The sequence below is a fragment of the Lutra lutra genome, chromosome 3 (assembly GCF_902655055.1).
Source record: "Lutra lutra chromosome 3, mLutLut1.2, whole genome shotgun sequence".
NCBI lineage: Eukaryota > Metazoa > Chordata > Mammalia > Carnivora > Mustelidae > Lutra > Lutra lutra.
In genome coordinates this window covers 3,201,456-3,217,958 of record NC_062280.1, presented here as the reverse complement: position 1 = coordinate 3,217,958, position 16,503 = coordinate 3,201,456, and the positions used below count along the sequence as shown (strand labels likewise).

Here is a 16,503-nt window from a genome sequence, read left to right as displayed (position 1 = left end):
GAACAGCAAAGAAAGCCTAAACCCAGCAGGAGAAGAAAAATAATAAAGATCAGGGCAGAAATCAATGAAATAGAAACCAAAAGAACAGAAGAACAAATCAACAAAACTAGAAGCTGGTTCTTTGAAAGAATTAATAAGATTGATAAGCCCCTGGCCAGCCTTATCAAAAAGAAAAGAGAAAGGCCCCAAATAAATAAAATCATGAATGAAGGAGGAGAGATCACAACCAACACCAAAGAAATACAAACAATTATAAGAATATATTATGAGCAAGTATATGCCAGCAAATTGGACAATCTGGAAGAAATGGATGCATTCCTAGAGACATATAAACTACCACAACTGAACCAGGAAGAAATAGAAAACCTGAACAAACCCATAACCAGTAAGGAGATTGAAGCAGTCATCAAAAATCTCCAAACAAACAAGAGCCCAGGGCCAGATGGCTTCCCAGGATAATTCTGCTAAACATTTAAAGAAGAATTAATTCTTATTCTCCTGAAACTGTTCCAAAAAATAGAAATGGAAGGAAAACTTCCAAACTCATTTTATGAGGCCAGCATCACCTTGATCCCCAAACCAGACAAGGATCCCATCAAAAAAGAGAATTACAGACCAATATCCCTGATGAACACAGATGCAAAAATTCTCACCAAAATACTAGCCAATAGGGGTGCCTGGGTGGCTCAGTGGGTTAAGCCACTGCCTTCAGCTCAGGTCATGATCTCAGGGTCCTGGGATCGAGTCCCGCATCGGGCTCTCTGCTCAGCAGGGAGCCTGCTTCCCTCTCTCTCTCTCTCTCTCTCTGCCTGCCTCTCCGTCTACTTGTGATCTCTCTCTGTCAAATAAATAAATAAAATCTTTAAAAAAAAATACTAGCCAATAGGATCCAACAGTACATTAAAAGGATTATTCACCACGACCAAGTGGGATTTATTCCTGGGCTGCAAGGTTGGTTCAACATCTGCAAATCAATCAATGTGATACAATACATTAATAAAAGAAGGAACAAGAACCATATGATACTCTCAATAGATGCTGAAAAAGCATTTGACGTAGTACAGCATCCTTTCCTGATTAAAACTTTTCAGTGTGGGGATAGAGGGTACATACCTCAATACCATCAAAGCCATCTATGAAAAACCCACAGCAAATACTATTCTCAGTGGGGAAAAACTGAGAGCTTTTCCACTAAGGTCCGGAACATGGCAGAGATGTCCACTCTCACCACTGCTATTCAACATAGTACTAGAAGTCCTAGCCTCAGCAATCAGACAACAAAAAGAAATAAAAGGCATCCGAATTGGCAAAGAAGAGGTCAAACTCTCATTCTTTGCAGATGATATGATACTTCATGTGGAAACCCCAAAAGACTCCATTCCAAAATTGCTAGAACTTATACAGGAATTCAGTAAAGTGTCAGGATATAAAATCAATGCACAGAAGTCAGTTGCATTTCTATATACCAACAGCAAGAGAGAAGAAGGAGAAATTAAGGAGTCAATCCCATTTACAATTGCACCCAAATGCATAAGATACCTAGGAATAACCTAACTGAAGAGGCAAAGAATCTGTACTCAGAAAACTATAATGTAATCATGAAAGAAATTGAGGAAGACACAAAGAAATGGGAAAAAGTTCCATGCTCATGGATTAAAAGAACAAACATTGTGAAAATGTCTATGCTACCTAAAGCAATCTACACGTTTAATGGAATCCCTATCAAAATACCATCAATTTTTTCTTTCAAAGCAATGGAACAAGTAATCCCAAAATTTATATGGAACCAGAAAAGACTTCAAGTAGCCAGAAGAATGTTGAAAAGGAAAGCCAAAGTTGGTGGCATCACAATTCCAGACTTCAAGCTCTGTTACAAAGCTGTCATCATCAACACAGTATGGTACTGGCACAAAAACAGACTCATAGATCAGTGGAATGGAATAGAGAGCCCAGAAATGGACCCTCAACTCTATAGTCAACTAATTTTTGACAAAGCAGGAAACAATGTCCAATGGGAAAAAAAAAAGTCTCTTCAACAAATGGTGTTGGGAAAATTGGACAGCCACATGCAGAAAAATGAAACTGGACCATTTCCTTATACGACACACAAAAATAGAGTCAAAATGAATGAAAGACCTCAATGGGAGAGAGGAATCCCTCAAAATCCTTGAGGAGAACACAGGCAGCAACCTCTTTGACCTCAGCCCCAGCAACTTCTTCCTAGAAACATCACCAAAGTCAAGGGGAAAAATGAACTGTTGGCACTTTATCAAGATCAAAAGTTTTTGCACAGCAAAGGAAACAGTTAATAAAACCAAAAGACAACTGACAGAATGGGAGAAGATATTTGCAAACGACATATCAGATAAAGGGCTAGTATCCAAAATCTATAAAAAGCTTAGCAAACTCAACACCCAAAGAACAAATAATCCAATCAAGAAATGCGCAGAGGACATAAATAGACATGTTCTGCATGTCTGCAAAGAAGACATCCAGATGGCCAACAGACAAATGAAAAAGTGCTCCACATCACTCAGCATCAGGGAAATACAAATCAAAACCACAATGAGACACCACCTCATACTAGTCAGAATGGCTAAAATTAACAAGTCAGGAAACGACAGATGCTGGTGAGGATGCAGAGAAAGGGGAACCCTCCTACACTGTTGGTGGGAATGCAAGCTGGTGCAGCCACTCTGGTAAACAGCATGGAGGTTCCTCGAGAAGTTGAAAATAGAGCTACCCTATGACCCAGCAATGGCACTACTATATATTTATCCTAAAGATAAAAATGTAGTGATCCGAAGGGGCCCGTGCACCCAAATGTTTATAGCAGCAATGTCCACAATAGCCAAACTATGGAAAGAACCTAGATGTCTATCAACAGATGAATGGATAAAGGAGATGTGGGGTGTGTGTGTGTGTGTGTATATATATATACACACACATATATATATGCATATGCAGTGGAATACTATGCAGCCATCAAAAGAAATGAAATCTTGCCATTTGCAACGACATGGATGGAACTAGAAGGTATTATGCTGAGTGAAATAAGTCCGTCAGAGAAAGACGATTATCATAAGATCTCACTGATATGAGGAAGTAGAGAGGCAACATGGAGGGTTTGGGGGGTAGTAAAGGAATAAATGAAACAAGATGGGATTGGGATCGAGACAAACCATAAGAGACTCTTAATCTTACAAAACAGACTGAGAGTTGCAGGGGGGAGGGGGGTTGGGAGAGGGGGGTGGGGTTATGGACATTGGGGAAGGTATGTGCTATAGTGATTGCTGTGAAGTATGTAAACCTGGCGATTCACAGACCTGTACCCCTGGGGCTAATAATGCATTATATGTCAATAAAAATAAATAAATAATAAAGTATCTTGAATGCTAGATAATTAACAGAATAAACTATGATTTGAATAGTATTAATGAATATTCACATAATATAGCTTTAGATTATGCATATTTTTCTTTGCTTATCATTTGGAAAGAAAATGTTTTTTTATTTAAGTTCAAATAGCCAACATATATTGCATCATTAGTTTTTGATGTAGTGTTCAATGACTCATTTTCATTTTTTACTGTTTCAGAGATTATTAAAAATAGTGATAAGGAAATTTTAGGTAACATTTAATGTGTACTACATATATACAGAACATTATGCCATCAAATACTTTATTGACTTCTGTAGAAATGAAACATGAAAAATTTGAAAAATACTCAAGTTAGAACAATTTAATAGATGTCTTCTGTGATATTTATTGCATTGGAAAGTACTTAGTAATATTTCTAGTATAGATTCAAATACCAGAGAGAAATGGCCATTTGATCTCAGAGTTTTATTTGTCTTTTTAATTTGAATCATTACGATCTCTTTTCATTATTTAATAACAGGACTGTTCCCTGATGTGGGTGGAGGTTATTTCTTGCCACGACTTCGAGGAAGACTTGGCTACTTCCTTGCATTAACAGGATTCAGGCTGAAAGGAAGAGATGTGTATGCAGCAGGAATTGCTACACATTTTGTAGATTCTGAAAAGGTAATTACTTGGATTATATGTTTTGTTGTTGGAATAACTTGTATTGCATGGGAAGGGAGTCTCAGTGGTTGAGATCCCAGGCTTTGGTTAGATGTGGGTCTGAATCCAGGATCTACTGTTTAAAGCTCTCTGACCTTTGGGAAGGTAATTAAGCTCTCCAATCATGTTTTCTCATGTATAAAATGGAGATAAATATTTCTGGACTCAGGACTGTTTTTGCTTGGTACCGTCAGTGAATATTTTTTCATGAATAATTACACTTTGGTTAAAAAAAATACCTACTTTAAGGAATTCTAACATAGAAGAATCTAAAATTATATATGAAAAGATAAGCTTTTATTTTATAAAAACATTTTTGAAAGGTCCTCTTGGTTGTGAGTTTCCCTGCTAGTGCATTTAAGAGTTAAATTTGTAAAATATGGTTTTAAAAACTTTTCTAAAGGCTGCTGCAAGGGATACATACTATTAGCTTTGTCCTTTTTTTTTTTTTTTTTAACAGTGTGCCCAATTTTCTTAGCACAGAATAGCACTATGGCAAAGAATGTATAGACACCTTAGAGTTAAATCCTAGCTTGAATTGAGCCTCTTTGTCCCCTAGTTTGCCCATCTCTAAGTGGGGATGGTAGTTCCTCCCATAGTAGTTGAATCTCTTTGTGGTTAGTGTAGCAGAAAATCCAGTCCTAGGTGGTTTTATCTCAGAATTTCCAGCAAGAAATTTGGGGTTTATTCTGCTTCAGCTGGGAGCTCACTCTCCTCGAACAGACTTCTATTACCCTTCAACCCACGAGCCAGTTAACCTACATCAGCTAACCCACCTTGCTAGTGTGTGCTGTTTCTGGAACTGTGGGGTGAACTTAGTTTTCCAGGAGGAAGCACATCGATCTCCAGATAGATATCTGATCCTGAGTGAGGGATGTTCTGGTGTAGGAGAAAGAATGTCATGACAAAATATGAGACTCTTCTATCACATTGTTTCAAGTTTCAGATCTCTCTCCATGTCTGTAGTCACCTTGAGTAGGTGGCTGCCCCATCTTTCCCTTTAGCTGTAAAGCGCAGCAACCGTGGGACTCCATTATCTACTCTGGAGGGATACCCTTATTAGAGTGGAATTTAGTAAGGATGGGAGAGAGCACTGATCCGCACTTTACTCCCTTCTTTGTCGGTCTGCCCGCTTGTAATTTCTACAGTGTGTAGACTGCCACTCGCAGGCCCTGCACAGGGTAACAGAAATGGGTCATGAATGTTAGGGATGACACTAGAGGTGGGTACAAAAGATAAAAGGTAAATAACCATCTGTCTCATCTGACAAAGAATATGAGACAAAGAATATGGAGAAAGTACTCAGCGGATTGAAAGGAAGAAAACTGGAAGTTTCCTCATAGAGGTTGCAGTTCAGCTGGGCTTCAAGATGAGTGCGTCAGGAAAGGCATTCTAGGAAGAGGAAACGTAATGAGCAAGCGAGTGGGCAGGAAGACTTAGCTGTGTTTTGGAAACAGTAGAAAGTCTCACTTGGCTGAGCAGGGATGTGGATGGAAAGCTAAGTGTGGCCGTTTTACAGAGCTGTGCATTGACGGTAGTACCCGTTATCACCTGTGGCAATTTTAGTTAAGATTAATTAAAGTTTATCATTCACATCTTTGGTTGCAGTACTGCGTTTCAAGTGTTTAATAGAGAGAAACAAAGACGAATGTCTCTCTCCTCTTTAGTTTCTTCCATCTTTGTCTAGTTCTTTGCAAGGCAACATTTGCTGTGTGGGAATGTGTGTGCATTTAACTTCAGAGAAAATTGCCTGATTCAGCTGAAGAGAGCACATCATAATTTTAAGACAAGTGTTTTTAAAAAGAGTACAAGGTTTCTTAAAAAAAAGTCTCTGTTTTATACTGGGGTTCAAATTTGTCTTCCTTTTTTCCCCCCTTTTAGTTGGGCATGTTAGAAGAAGATTTGTTAGCCCTAAAATCTCCTTCAAAAGAAAATATTGCAGATGTCTTGGATGCTTACCATGCCAAGGTAATCTTGTCAGTATTCTAGCTTCAGATTTTAATTCACAGGGCAGGGGGAATGATTGAAAAATTAGCAGTTGGTGAATATGATAGTTTATGGATACAAAGGTGCTGGGATTTATTAACGTGAAAGCTTGATGGAAGGATCAGAGCTTCAGAGTTGCTGGATAGCCTTCCAAGAGGATGACTTCTTTGCAGCACAACAACACAACCTTTCTTCTGACTGCTGGTGAATTTCAGCATGTAGCCTTGTGACTGGTCCTCGCAAGGACTTCCTGCAGCGCACTGTGACATTTTTGTAATGGATGGCTCAGCGCTGGTGCTGTTTAGCTGCTAACGTGAAACTCTGGTGCATATCTATACATAATGACAAGGTCTAATGCAGTGTTCACTTTCAATTCCTGACTAATGTTCTGTAACTTAAGTTTTCTTTTAAGAGCCAAAAATCTTTAAAACTGTTACATGACTTCTAGTAAAACATGATGGGTAGAATACATGCTGTCTTCTAAAACCTCACTAAAATTGTAAAAAAGAATGGAAGAGGCACAAATCCCCAAAGACAAACAAAACAGAAAAGGAGCAGGTAGGTATGAGAGGTCAATATTTTGGAAGCTTGAAAACAGAAGGACGAGGAGAGCCCCCCTAGATTTGCGAATACCGCAGTTACCTTCTCCTTCGGTGAGGAGCCAGGAAGAAGCAAGCAGCTCCCTCCTTCTGCCCGCTGAGGTGCCAGAGTCCCCAGAAGAGGGGACGTGGAGACGGGCAGAGAAACGAGAGGAGCAGTTGGGCCTCCAGAATTCTCCCTGCTGTAGCACCAACTCCCCTTTCATCGCTTGGCTGAAGAGTAGGAATTTACTACTTCGGTCCGATCAGACCGGCCCAGCTGACTGTGGGGGAGGACGAAATGAAAGTGCTCCACGAAAAAGAGGCAGAACATAATAAACAGGAAGACCTCCAGCCTCTTTTCCTAGTTGGCTTCCAAACTATTAATACCCTCTGTCTTGGTCTGACGACTATAACAAAATCACCACAGGCTGGGGGGCTTAAACAACACAACTTATTTCTCACAGGTCTGGAGGCTGGAAACTCCAAGATCAGGTGTCAGATAATTAGATTCTCGGTGAGCACCTGCTCCTGGTTTGCAGATGGACAGACACCTTCTTTCTGTGTCCTCACGCCGCAGAGTGAGCTCTTTCAGGTCCTTCTTACAAGGGCACTAATCCCTTCGTGAAGGCTCCACCCTCTTGACCTAATCACCTCAGGGCCCCCCCTTCCAAGTACCATCACTTTGGGTATTAGAGGTTCACCGTGAATTTTGGGGTGACACAAACATTAGGTCAGTAGCACCATCCCACTCCTAAGCAGTACATTCGAAGAAAAAGGAAAAAACCTGTAGAGGTTGACATTTGAGGACCCCCCTCCACAAGGAACATCCAGGTCTTTGCCCAGTCTTTTGTGTTGCATCAGACAATTGATAGCCCTATTACTGCGATGGACTTCATACAGGAAGCTCCTTAATTTTAGTACTTCATGCTGAAATTTTTTTATGCCAAGTGTAAAAACAAATTGGTCAAAGCAAAAAAAGGCACTTAAAGCAAGCAGTGCCGGGAAAAAGACACTTAAAAAAAGAAAGAAAAACTATAGTTGTGGAAACTATAATTGTTCAGATAAGAGGAAAATATTTCATCTGTGAAATAAGAACAGATGGAATACAGCAGTCAAAGACTTTTTAAAAAACGTGATAACAAAAGGGAAAAACCCACAACAGACTGGATTATAGTTGAAGGTTGAGGAAAACTCTAGGAGGACAAAAAGAATAATAAGGTGGAAAATGGAGAGGAAGGAACATTAGAGGTGTTATTCCAACAGGTTCATATCTCATTATTAGGAATTCGTAATAGAGAAGAAAAAGGGGAGGACATACTTAGAAAGATAGTCTACAAATTTGTTCAGAACCGAAGAACATGAGTACGGGTTGGCAGAGGCCCTAAAGCCTCAGTGCGGCGAGTGCAAACGCGGAGCCCGGGATGGTTTCATCAGCTTTTGTTAGAGCATTTGACAGTCTTTCATGTTGTCTGTATAGCATGGGTCGGAGCGAGTGGGAGTCGAAGGGCCTTACCAGAGAGTTCTGCTAAATGTGTGGGCATTAGTCTAGAGATAAAGTCATCTTGGCCTTTTTGTTTCTTTCCCAGTAATTCGGATGACAATGTTGATAGCATTTTGATCAAATTGATTTGAAATTAAGAAAAAAATTAGGTAAAGGATTATGGATTTAAAAAACCCTTCAAGTTTAGAGTGACCTGTTTAATAGTATCAGTGTGAAAGGTAATAAATGTATGGGAAAAACACTCCCTGTGTTTTCTGTTATTCTCACACTACTACCACATTCACAACTCTTCTGACCCTAGGTGTGTGGCTTTTCTATACACGGAGCAGTTCAGCGCAGCACTACCTGGGTGTCCTGTAATTCGTTTATTTCGGGAGTGACACTTTCTTCCTTGGGTTAGTGATCCCGCACCCTAGGAGCTCATTCCCACAAGACTGACCTCACTTCAGATGCCAGTCACAAGGCCTGTCTTGTCACCTGTACTTCTCATTGGTCATAAATCAGTGTTCTCATGACCCCTTTCTTAGGTTCGATAATTTGCTAGAATTTCTCACAGAACTTGGAAACATTTAGTGTTTGTTGGTTTAATACAAAGGATACAATAAAGGATATGAATGGATAGTCTGCTGAAGGGTACACAGGGCAAGGTCCCGAAGGGTCTCAAGTCCAGGAGCTTCTGTCTCAGTGAGGGTGGGATGTGCTACTCTCCCCACTTGTATTTTTTTTTTTTTTTAAGATTTTACTTATTTATTTGACAGAGATCACAAGTAGGCAGAGAGACAGGCAGAGAGAGGGGGAAGCAGGCTCCCTGCTGAGCAGAGAGCCCGATGTGGGGCTTGATCCCAGGACCCTGAGATCATGACCTGAGCCAAAGGCAGAGGCTGAACCCACTGAGCCACCCAGGCGCCCCTCTCCCCTCTTGTGGATGTGTTCATTAACCCGGAGCTCTCCAAACACCATCCTTTGGGACTTCTGTGGCGGCCTCATTAATAGTCACTATTGATTAAGTTATGAGCCATTGGTGATGGAACTCAATCTCGAACCCCTTTTCCCTCACTGGAAGTGGAGGGAGGCAGGAGATAGTGGTAGTGCTGGAGCGGGCTTGATTAGAAGGTGGGACTGAAAGTTCGTCTCTTCTAATCACAGGTTGTTTCCCTGGAGACCAGCCCCATTCTTAGGAGCTTTCTGAAAGTCACCTCCTTAACGTACCTGTGATGGAATGGGGCTTGTTATGAATAACAAAGGGCCCGTTTCACCTTAATTTAGGGACAAATGATCAAATACAACAAAAGATGCTCTTCTTAAATTTCAAGGTTTTGGGGAGCTGTGAGCCAGGAATAAAGGACAAATATATAGGCAAAGACTGAATATATATTTATTATTTCATTTTTTAAGATTTTATTTCTTTTTTTTTTTAAATATATTTGTTTATTTGACAGCAGGAGGGATTACAATTAGGAAGAGAGGCAGACAGAGAGAGGGGGAAAGCAGGCTCCTCCCTGGGCAGGAAGCCCGATATGGGGCTCGATCCCAGGACCCTGAGATCATGACCTGAGCTGAAGGCAGAGGCTTAACCCACTGAGCCACCCAGGTGCCCCAAGATTTTATTTCTAAGTAATCTCTCTATACCCAACGTGGGGCTCAAACCTACAGCCCCATGGTCAGGAGTCACATGCTGTACCAACTGAGCCAGCCAGGTTTCCTTGTATTTCTTATTTTAAATCACGGATCACAAGAGAGATAAATGAAAATTTTGGATTTCAGTCCAAAGTACCAAATTCATAAAAGTACAGCATGGGAGAAATGTAGCCTATAACAGCACCGGTTTAAAAAAGAAAAAAAAAATAAATAAAAAATAAAAGACACTAGAACTTTCCCCAAAGTAACTCAGACTTAGTCCTGTCAGTAAAAACATTGTATCCAAACACACAAAGATACATGGAGCCAGACACACTCTGCTGGGATCCAGTCATACCTGTAGCAACTGTGTCTGCTCCACACTTGGTAAACTGGGGTTCCATGGAAGCAGAACCTGACTGTGAGGGGCCAGCAAGCTGCGGCCTGAGAAAAGAAGTGGAAGAGGGAGTCACCAGAACTGCAAACGTGAGAGGACGGACTTGGCCCCAAATTTAAAAAAAAATCCTGATTACGTTTATTCAGGCACTGCGAGCTCCTTCTCACGCTCATGTTTTCTCTCCCTGAGGTCATGCTGCAGACATGTTGAAACTTGTGGGAGTTTTCTGTATCAAATGGAAATTTGTTGGTCAGGGTCACTTCTCCGGTCCCTCACATCCTTAATTCGTTGCCATACTTTAGTGATAATGTAGCAAATAGAATAATACAGCAGTAAAAATAAAAGAACATGTTTTGCTGTCAGCACTTTTGAGAACCAGTCTGGAATAACCCCCTGAGTTTTGAACATGTGGTTACTATTTCTGAGACTGTTGGATATAATTTGACTGAAAGTGATAATCTGTCATAAAGTGTATCATTAAATAGGATAACATTTTAAAAGGTTTTTAGATGATTCAGGTTGCTTCAAGTAAATTACAAGATTTTTCTTTTTTAAACAGTCCAAGATTGATCAAGACAAGTCTTTTATACTTGAGGAACACATGGACAACATAAACAGGTACTTAGAGGTCTCAGTATGTCTGTTCTTTTGTAAGGACTGCATTAAATTGAATTTGCTAACACTGTAATTACATTGTGTTCAATAATGCATTGCATTCTGAGATCAGATGGCATGGTGCTTGTATTTATTTTGTTTAAAGTAGCTTCTTTCCTACTCTTTTGGGAAGAATATAAGTCCATTATAGTGAAATAATCTATCTCGCTGATTCATTTTAGTGCAAAACATTTTTTTTTATGGGAATGGAGGCTGGAAAATAACAATTGAATTATCTTTTATCTTCGTAAAGTCATTTTTTATGGACTTATGAAGCTGATCAGCAAAAGATGTTTTGTGTAGTGATTTGAGACATTGATAGACTGGCTTAAGGAACAAAGGGAAGGATAGAAACTATTGGAAAATAACACAACTGTCTCTACATTTTAGAAGCATCAATTTTTCACAGTTAAGGTATTTATTTATATGTAATAGATGCAAGGAAGCATTAAGAGAAAATTTCAGCTTTATTTTGCACTAATAAAAATGGACTGCAAACGCTTACCCAGAGAAGCAAGGTTTTATTTCATTGAATTTTTCATTGAAATGGAGTTTGGGGAAAGCCTGTATTTAGATTCATTTCTATTTTGGAAAGAAGAAATTGCTTGCAGATTGGTGAAATCATGTGTTTCCTTTTTTATAGGTGGTTCTCGGCCAATACTGTGGAACAGATAATTGAGAATTTACAGCAAGATGGTTCATCTTTTGCCCTAGAACAGTTGAAGGTAATATATGGATCTTTTCTGTCCTGAGTGTGGTGAAACCTTGTGGTAAGGAAGCCTCTCCAGAGCCTCTTGTGTCCGAGCTCCATGGCGGGGACATGAACCACTGCACAGTTTTTGGCGGGGGGTTGTCTTTTGTTTTTTCCTGAACTCACTTGAGTCTCAGAAAGCATTTTCACAAAACCTGTATCTAAACCAAGTGCCTTGTCTCCCTGCCGGATGTTGATAGCAAAGTTGAGCTGTTTTTAGGTCCCATGACTGTAGCAGAGAGAGACGTCAGCAGGCATGCCTCTTCTTCAGGGAGCCCTCCTTGTCCTGGGGAGAAGCATTTAGGGACGTTTTTATTAGAAGTGTTGGGTTACTGGAGTATAGTTTTTTTTATAATGTAATTCTGCCATGAATCTATAAATTCAGTTGAATATGCAACAGATCAGTATATGGTCTTTCTAAGCAGTAGATTTAATTAAAAACCAAAACAAAACGATTCTTTTTAAACTAGTAAGAGGCCCTTCTATACTCAGAGCTGAGTTTTAAGCAGTGTTTCTCAGTGTTAGGCACACTTTGATTTTTCTACAATGTGACTCGACTGGTAACAGCAAAACAAAAGCCGTTTTGTGTAAAGGAGTGCATGAGTACTGCCATGCTCGGAGCTGTGAGCGTGCGACTCGGAACATTTCAGACGTCTACACAAAGAGAAGTGTGTTTCCTTCTGCTTTATAGAAAAGCTGTTAATATCTTGTCCTTATTTGATAGTATTTTTCAGTTTGTAGATATAATTGTCACGTTTCAGTAGTCAGAAAACTTACTGACAAAATATTTGAAGTTTCACCTGTGAAGATAAAAACACTTCCCCATTGTTACTATATTGTCTCTCTCTCTCTCTCTCTCTCTTTTTAAAAGATTTTATTTGAGAGCTGCTCTTGCACATCAGGGTTGTGGGGAGCAGAAGGAATAAGCAGATGGATAAGCAGACTCCTCACAAAGCATGGAGCCTGACAGCCCAAGCAGATGGGGGGGCTCCATCCTGGAACCCCTGACCTGAGCGGAAGGCAGACACTTAACCGACTGAACTACCAGGCACCCCTCCCATTGTGAACTATATTCTTAACGTGGAAATCCCAAATTAGTCTCGTAGGGTCTTATTTAGTAATTAGAATTCTATTAACATTCAAGGCCAGGCATAAATTAGAGTAGATTGCCCAGTCATATGCTGTCTTAACTCACCATAGTAAATTAATGTGAATTTTAACAGCTTTTAGGAATGCTCGCATAAATCTACACAGTCATTTTATATTTCAGGGATTCTGATGTGAAGCTGGTTCTTTTGTTTCCAGAGCAATATAGAAACTAGCATTCCTGTTTTTCTCCCCAAGCGGTTAAGTAGACACTTAGTACTTTCGTTTGAACATAGTCATGCAGCACATTACCTCATGCCTGTATGATGTCACTTTAAAGCAGTACAGATGTGCAAGATGGCATATTATTTTAAAACCACTGGCCTACCCCAGAACCGAGGGATAGAACTCAATATTCTTTCAATATTCTTCCTATTCCTTTGGCAATATGATTAGTCCGCACCCAGAGGAGGGCACCTGGCAAGCCGCCCATCACAGCGAGGATCACCCTAGGCTAGGGTCATGGTAAGCACTCTCATCAGAAGGACAGGTTTTGATTTTTATTCAGTTGATGTGTAGTTCAGATGTGGCTCCAGAATGTTAGTATCTGCTAGAAACAACGTGACGTGAAGATCCAAAATCCCCGCTGAGGCTTCTCTGATAGAGCCTACATGCAAGGTTCGTTTTAATTATCTCGGCCAGAAACATACGCCAAAAAGTAGCCCTGAAGGAGAAAATAGCTTTTGTTGCCTCAGTGAAAGGTTTGCAGATCAAATGTTTGAACAATTTTTTTTTAAAAGATTCTAATACTTGTGTCAGTAAGCTTCTAGGGTTGCTCCTAACCCCTGTGAGCCCTTCAGGGACTCCTGTCTCCTTCTGTAGGTCCTAAGGATCTAGTCTTCTTATGGTCCAGATTGCAACCACCTTCTCTATGTATAAGGGTTCCTTTCCACAATTGCCCATGGGGAAGGACATCATCTTTTCCACATACTTGCTTATCATTAAATAAAAACAAATTTTTTTAATCCTTTAGATTTCTAAAGTTTTTGCTGCTAATCACTGAAGGATAGCATGGGTTAAAAAAAATAACAAATATGAGTAGCTCATAAATTCCTTACAACTGATGGAATTTTCATAGTACCTTAGTTTATGTTTCCTCATGTCCTTTCTTAGATTTTCCTTCAAAGTTCAGTACTTTTTTTTTTAATGCTTGTGGTTGGAATTCCTCTAATCCCCCCCCTTTTTAAAGATTTTATTTATTTATTTGACAGAGAGTGAGATCACAAGTAGGCAGAGAAGCAGGCGGGGTCGGGGGGAAGCAGGCTCCCTGCTGAGCAGAGAGCCCGATGCGGGGCTCAATCCCAGGACCTTGGGATCATGACCTGAGCTGAAGGCAGAGGCTTTAACCCACTGAGCCACCCAGGCACCCCTTCTATTCACCTTTAAATCTCCCTTTTGGTATAGGTTGTTCATGATGCTAGACCGTCCGTGTAAGCTATATGGGCAATTTAGAGGTCCTGATGCGTAGCTCACATTAGGGAAAATTTAACCTAAGTCTCCAGTTGCCATGCTCTTGTGTACATGTATGTACATTTTAATTGTGGTAAAATACATATAAAATTTACCATCTGCATCATTTTAAGTATGTAATTCAGTTTTGTTGAATATATTCACCTGGTTGTACAACCAATCTCCAGAACATTTTCATCTTACAGAACTGAGTGAAACTTTATACCCGTTAAATAACAACTCCCCATTTCCCCCTTACCCCAGCTCCTGGCAACCACTGTTCTACTTTCTGTTGCTACAGATATGACTACTCTGGATACGTCACATGAGTGGAATCATACAGCATTTGCCCTATTGTGATTGGCTTATATCACCTAGCATGACGTTTCACGGTTCACACATGTTGTAGCATGTACCAGAATTTCATGACCTTTTAAGGCTCAATAATATTCCCTTGTATGTATATACCACATTTTTCTCATCCATTGTTGATGGGCACTTAATTTGGGTTGCTTCTTCCTCTTCGCTTTTGTGAACAAAGCTGCTGTAAACGTGGGTACAAATATCTCTTTAAGGGCACCTGGGTGGCTCAGTTGGTTAAGCAACTGCCTTCAGCTCAGGTCATGATCCTGGAGTCCCGGGATGGAGTCCCACATTGGGCCTCCCAGCTCCACAGGGAGTCTGCTGCTCCCTTTGACCTTCTCCCCTCTCATGTTCTTTCTCACTGTCTCTCACTCAAATAAATAAATAAAATCTTAAGAAAAATCTCTTCAAGACCCTGCTTTTAATTTGTTTGGATATATACCCAGAAGCAGAATTTCTGCGTTATATGGTAATTCTGTTTTTAATTGTTTGAGGAATCTCCATCCTGTTTTCCATAGCAGTTACACCATGTTATATTCCCACCAACAACAGTGTATAAAGTTTGCCAACTCATTATTCTCTATCTTTTTTCTACCATCCTAATGGCTATGAGGTGACATTTCATTGTGGTTTTGATTTACGTTCCCTAATGGTTAGTGAGATTGAACATCTTTTCGTATGCTTGTTGACCATTTGTATCTTCTTTGGGAAATGTCTAGTTCAAGTCCTTTGCCCATTTTTTTTAGTTAGGTTTTTTTTTTTTCCATTTTATTTTAATTTATATCTTTTAAGTGTACCAGTGGGTCTTTGGTGTTTTGTTTTGTTTTGTTTTGTTTTTTTTTAATAAACATATATTTTTATCCCCAGGGGTACAGGTCTGTGAATAGCCAGGTTTACACACTTCACAGCACTCACCATAGCACATACCCTCCCCAATGTCCGTAACCTCACCCCCCAACCCCCCTCCCCGCAGCAACCCTCAGTTTGTTTTGTGAGATTAAGAGTCACTTATGGTTTGTCTCCCTCCCAATCCCATCTTGTTTTATTTATTCTTCTCCTACCCCCTTAACCCCCCATGTTGCATCTCCTCTCCCTCATATCAGGGAGATCATATGAGAGTTGTCTTTCTCCAATTGACTTATTTCGCTAAGCATGATACCCTCTAGTTCCATCCACATGGTTTTTGGTTTTTTAACACGATTGAGCCGTAGGACATGCTCTCCTGCTTCATCTCTCTTTTCTGGTAGTAAGACTAGCAGGCTTGCCAAAGTAAAGAATGTTCTTCAGTGCCAATGAGAAAGTGTTTATTTTTTAAAATTGCAAGTGATATCAGTAATCAAAGAAAGATGAGTAGAAGAGATTGAGATCCTACCCTCCCAAAGCGCAACTGTGTCAGCAAGGACACTACGCCCAGGAAAGGTATCTCAGTAGGATCACTAGTCCTTAGTGCTAGAGTAGGAAGTCCATGGCCAGAGAGAAAAATAAGAACAAGGAACAGGGTGTCCAGTTAGTGTCCAGGAAGGAGTTTCTGAGCAAATGGCCAGGGAAACCCGTGCTGTTGTTGACTTGTGTTTTAGGTGTTTATTCTTAGTGATCGATATGAGAGAGGAGAGGAGAGGAGAGGATAGCCTATTGTGTCAAAGGCTTAAAGGGCATATAAGTTCCTTTTTAAAATATTAGATAACTTTTAAAATTCTTTGGAATTTCTTTTAATTACCAGTGTGGGATTTATGTATTTGTTTACTTTTGAATGCTCATTTTGTGAAGAATAAAAGAAACTCAGGTTTATACTTGAAGTTAGTATTTTAGAATATGAAAAGCTCCTGTAAAGAAATCATACACATGAAAAATTTGGGGAAAAAGGAAAACTAAGGATAATTAGGTATAGATTTTAAGAAAGAAGAACAGCAAAATATTAGAGAAATTAAATTTTAAAGATTACTAATCTTTCTGTAAGCTTTGAGAATTAGC

The 16,503-nt window shown here is 39.9% G+C and overlaps 1 protein-coding gene across 6 annotated transcripts in view; it reads left to right on the top strand.

Moving 5' to 3' along the window:
• The window catches only part of HIBCH (3-hydroxyisobutyryl-CoA hydrolase), a 102,266-nt gene that overhangs the window by 68,768 nt on the left and 16,995 nt on the right, over positions 1-16,503 (top strand). For all 6 annotated transcript variants that reach the window (XM_047720587.1, XM_047720586.1, XM_047720588.1 and 3 more), the window contains 4 exons: positions 3,903-4,048; positions 5,969-6,055; positions 10,729-10,787; positions 11,467-11,548. In XM_047720587.1, the coding sequence (XP_047576543.1) occupies positions 3,903-4,048; positions 5,969-6,055; positions 10,729-10,787; positions 11,467-11,548 (374 nt within the window). The remainder of the gene's footprint in view (positions 1-3,902; positions 4,049-5,968; positions 6,056-10,728; positions 10,788-11,466; positions 11,549-16,503) is intronic.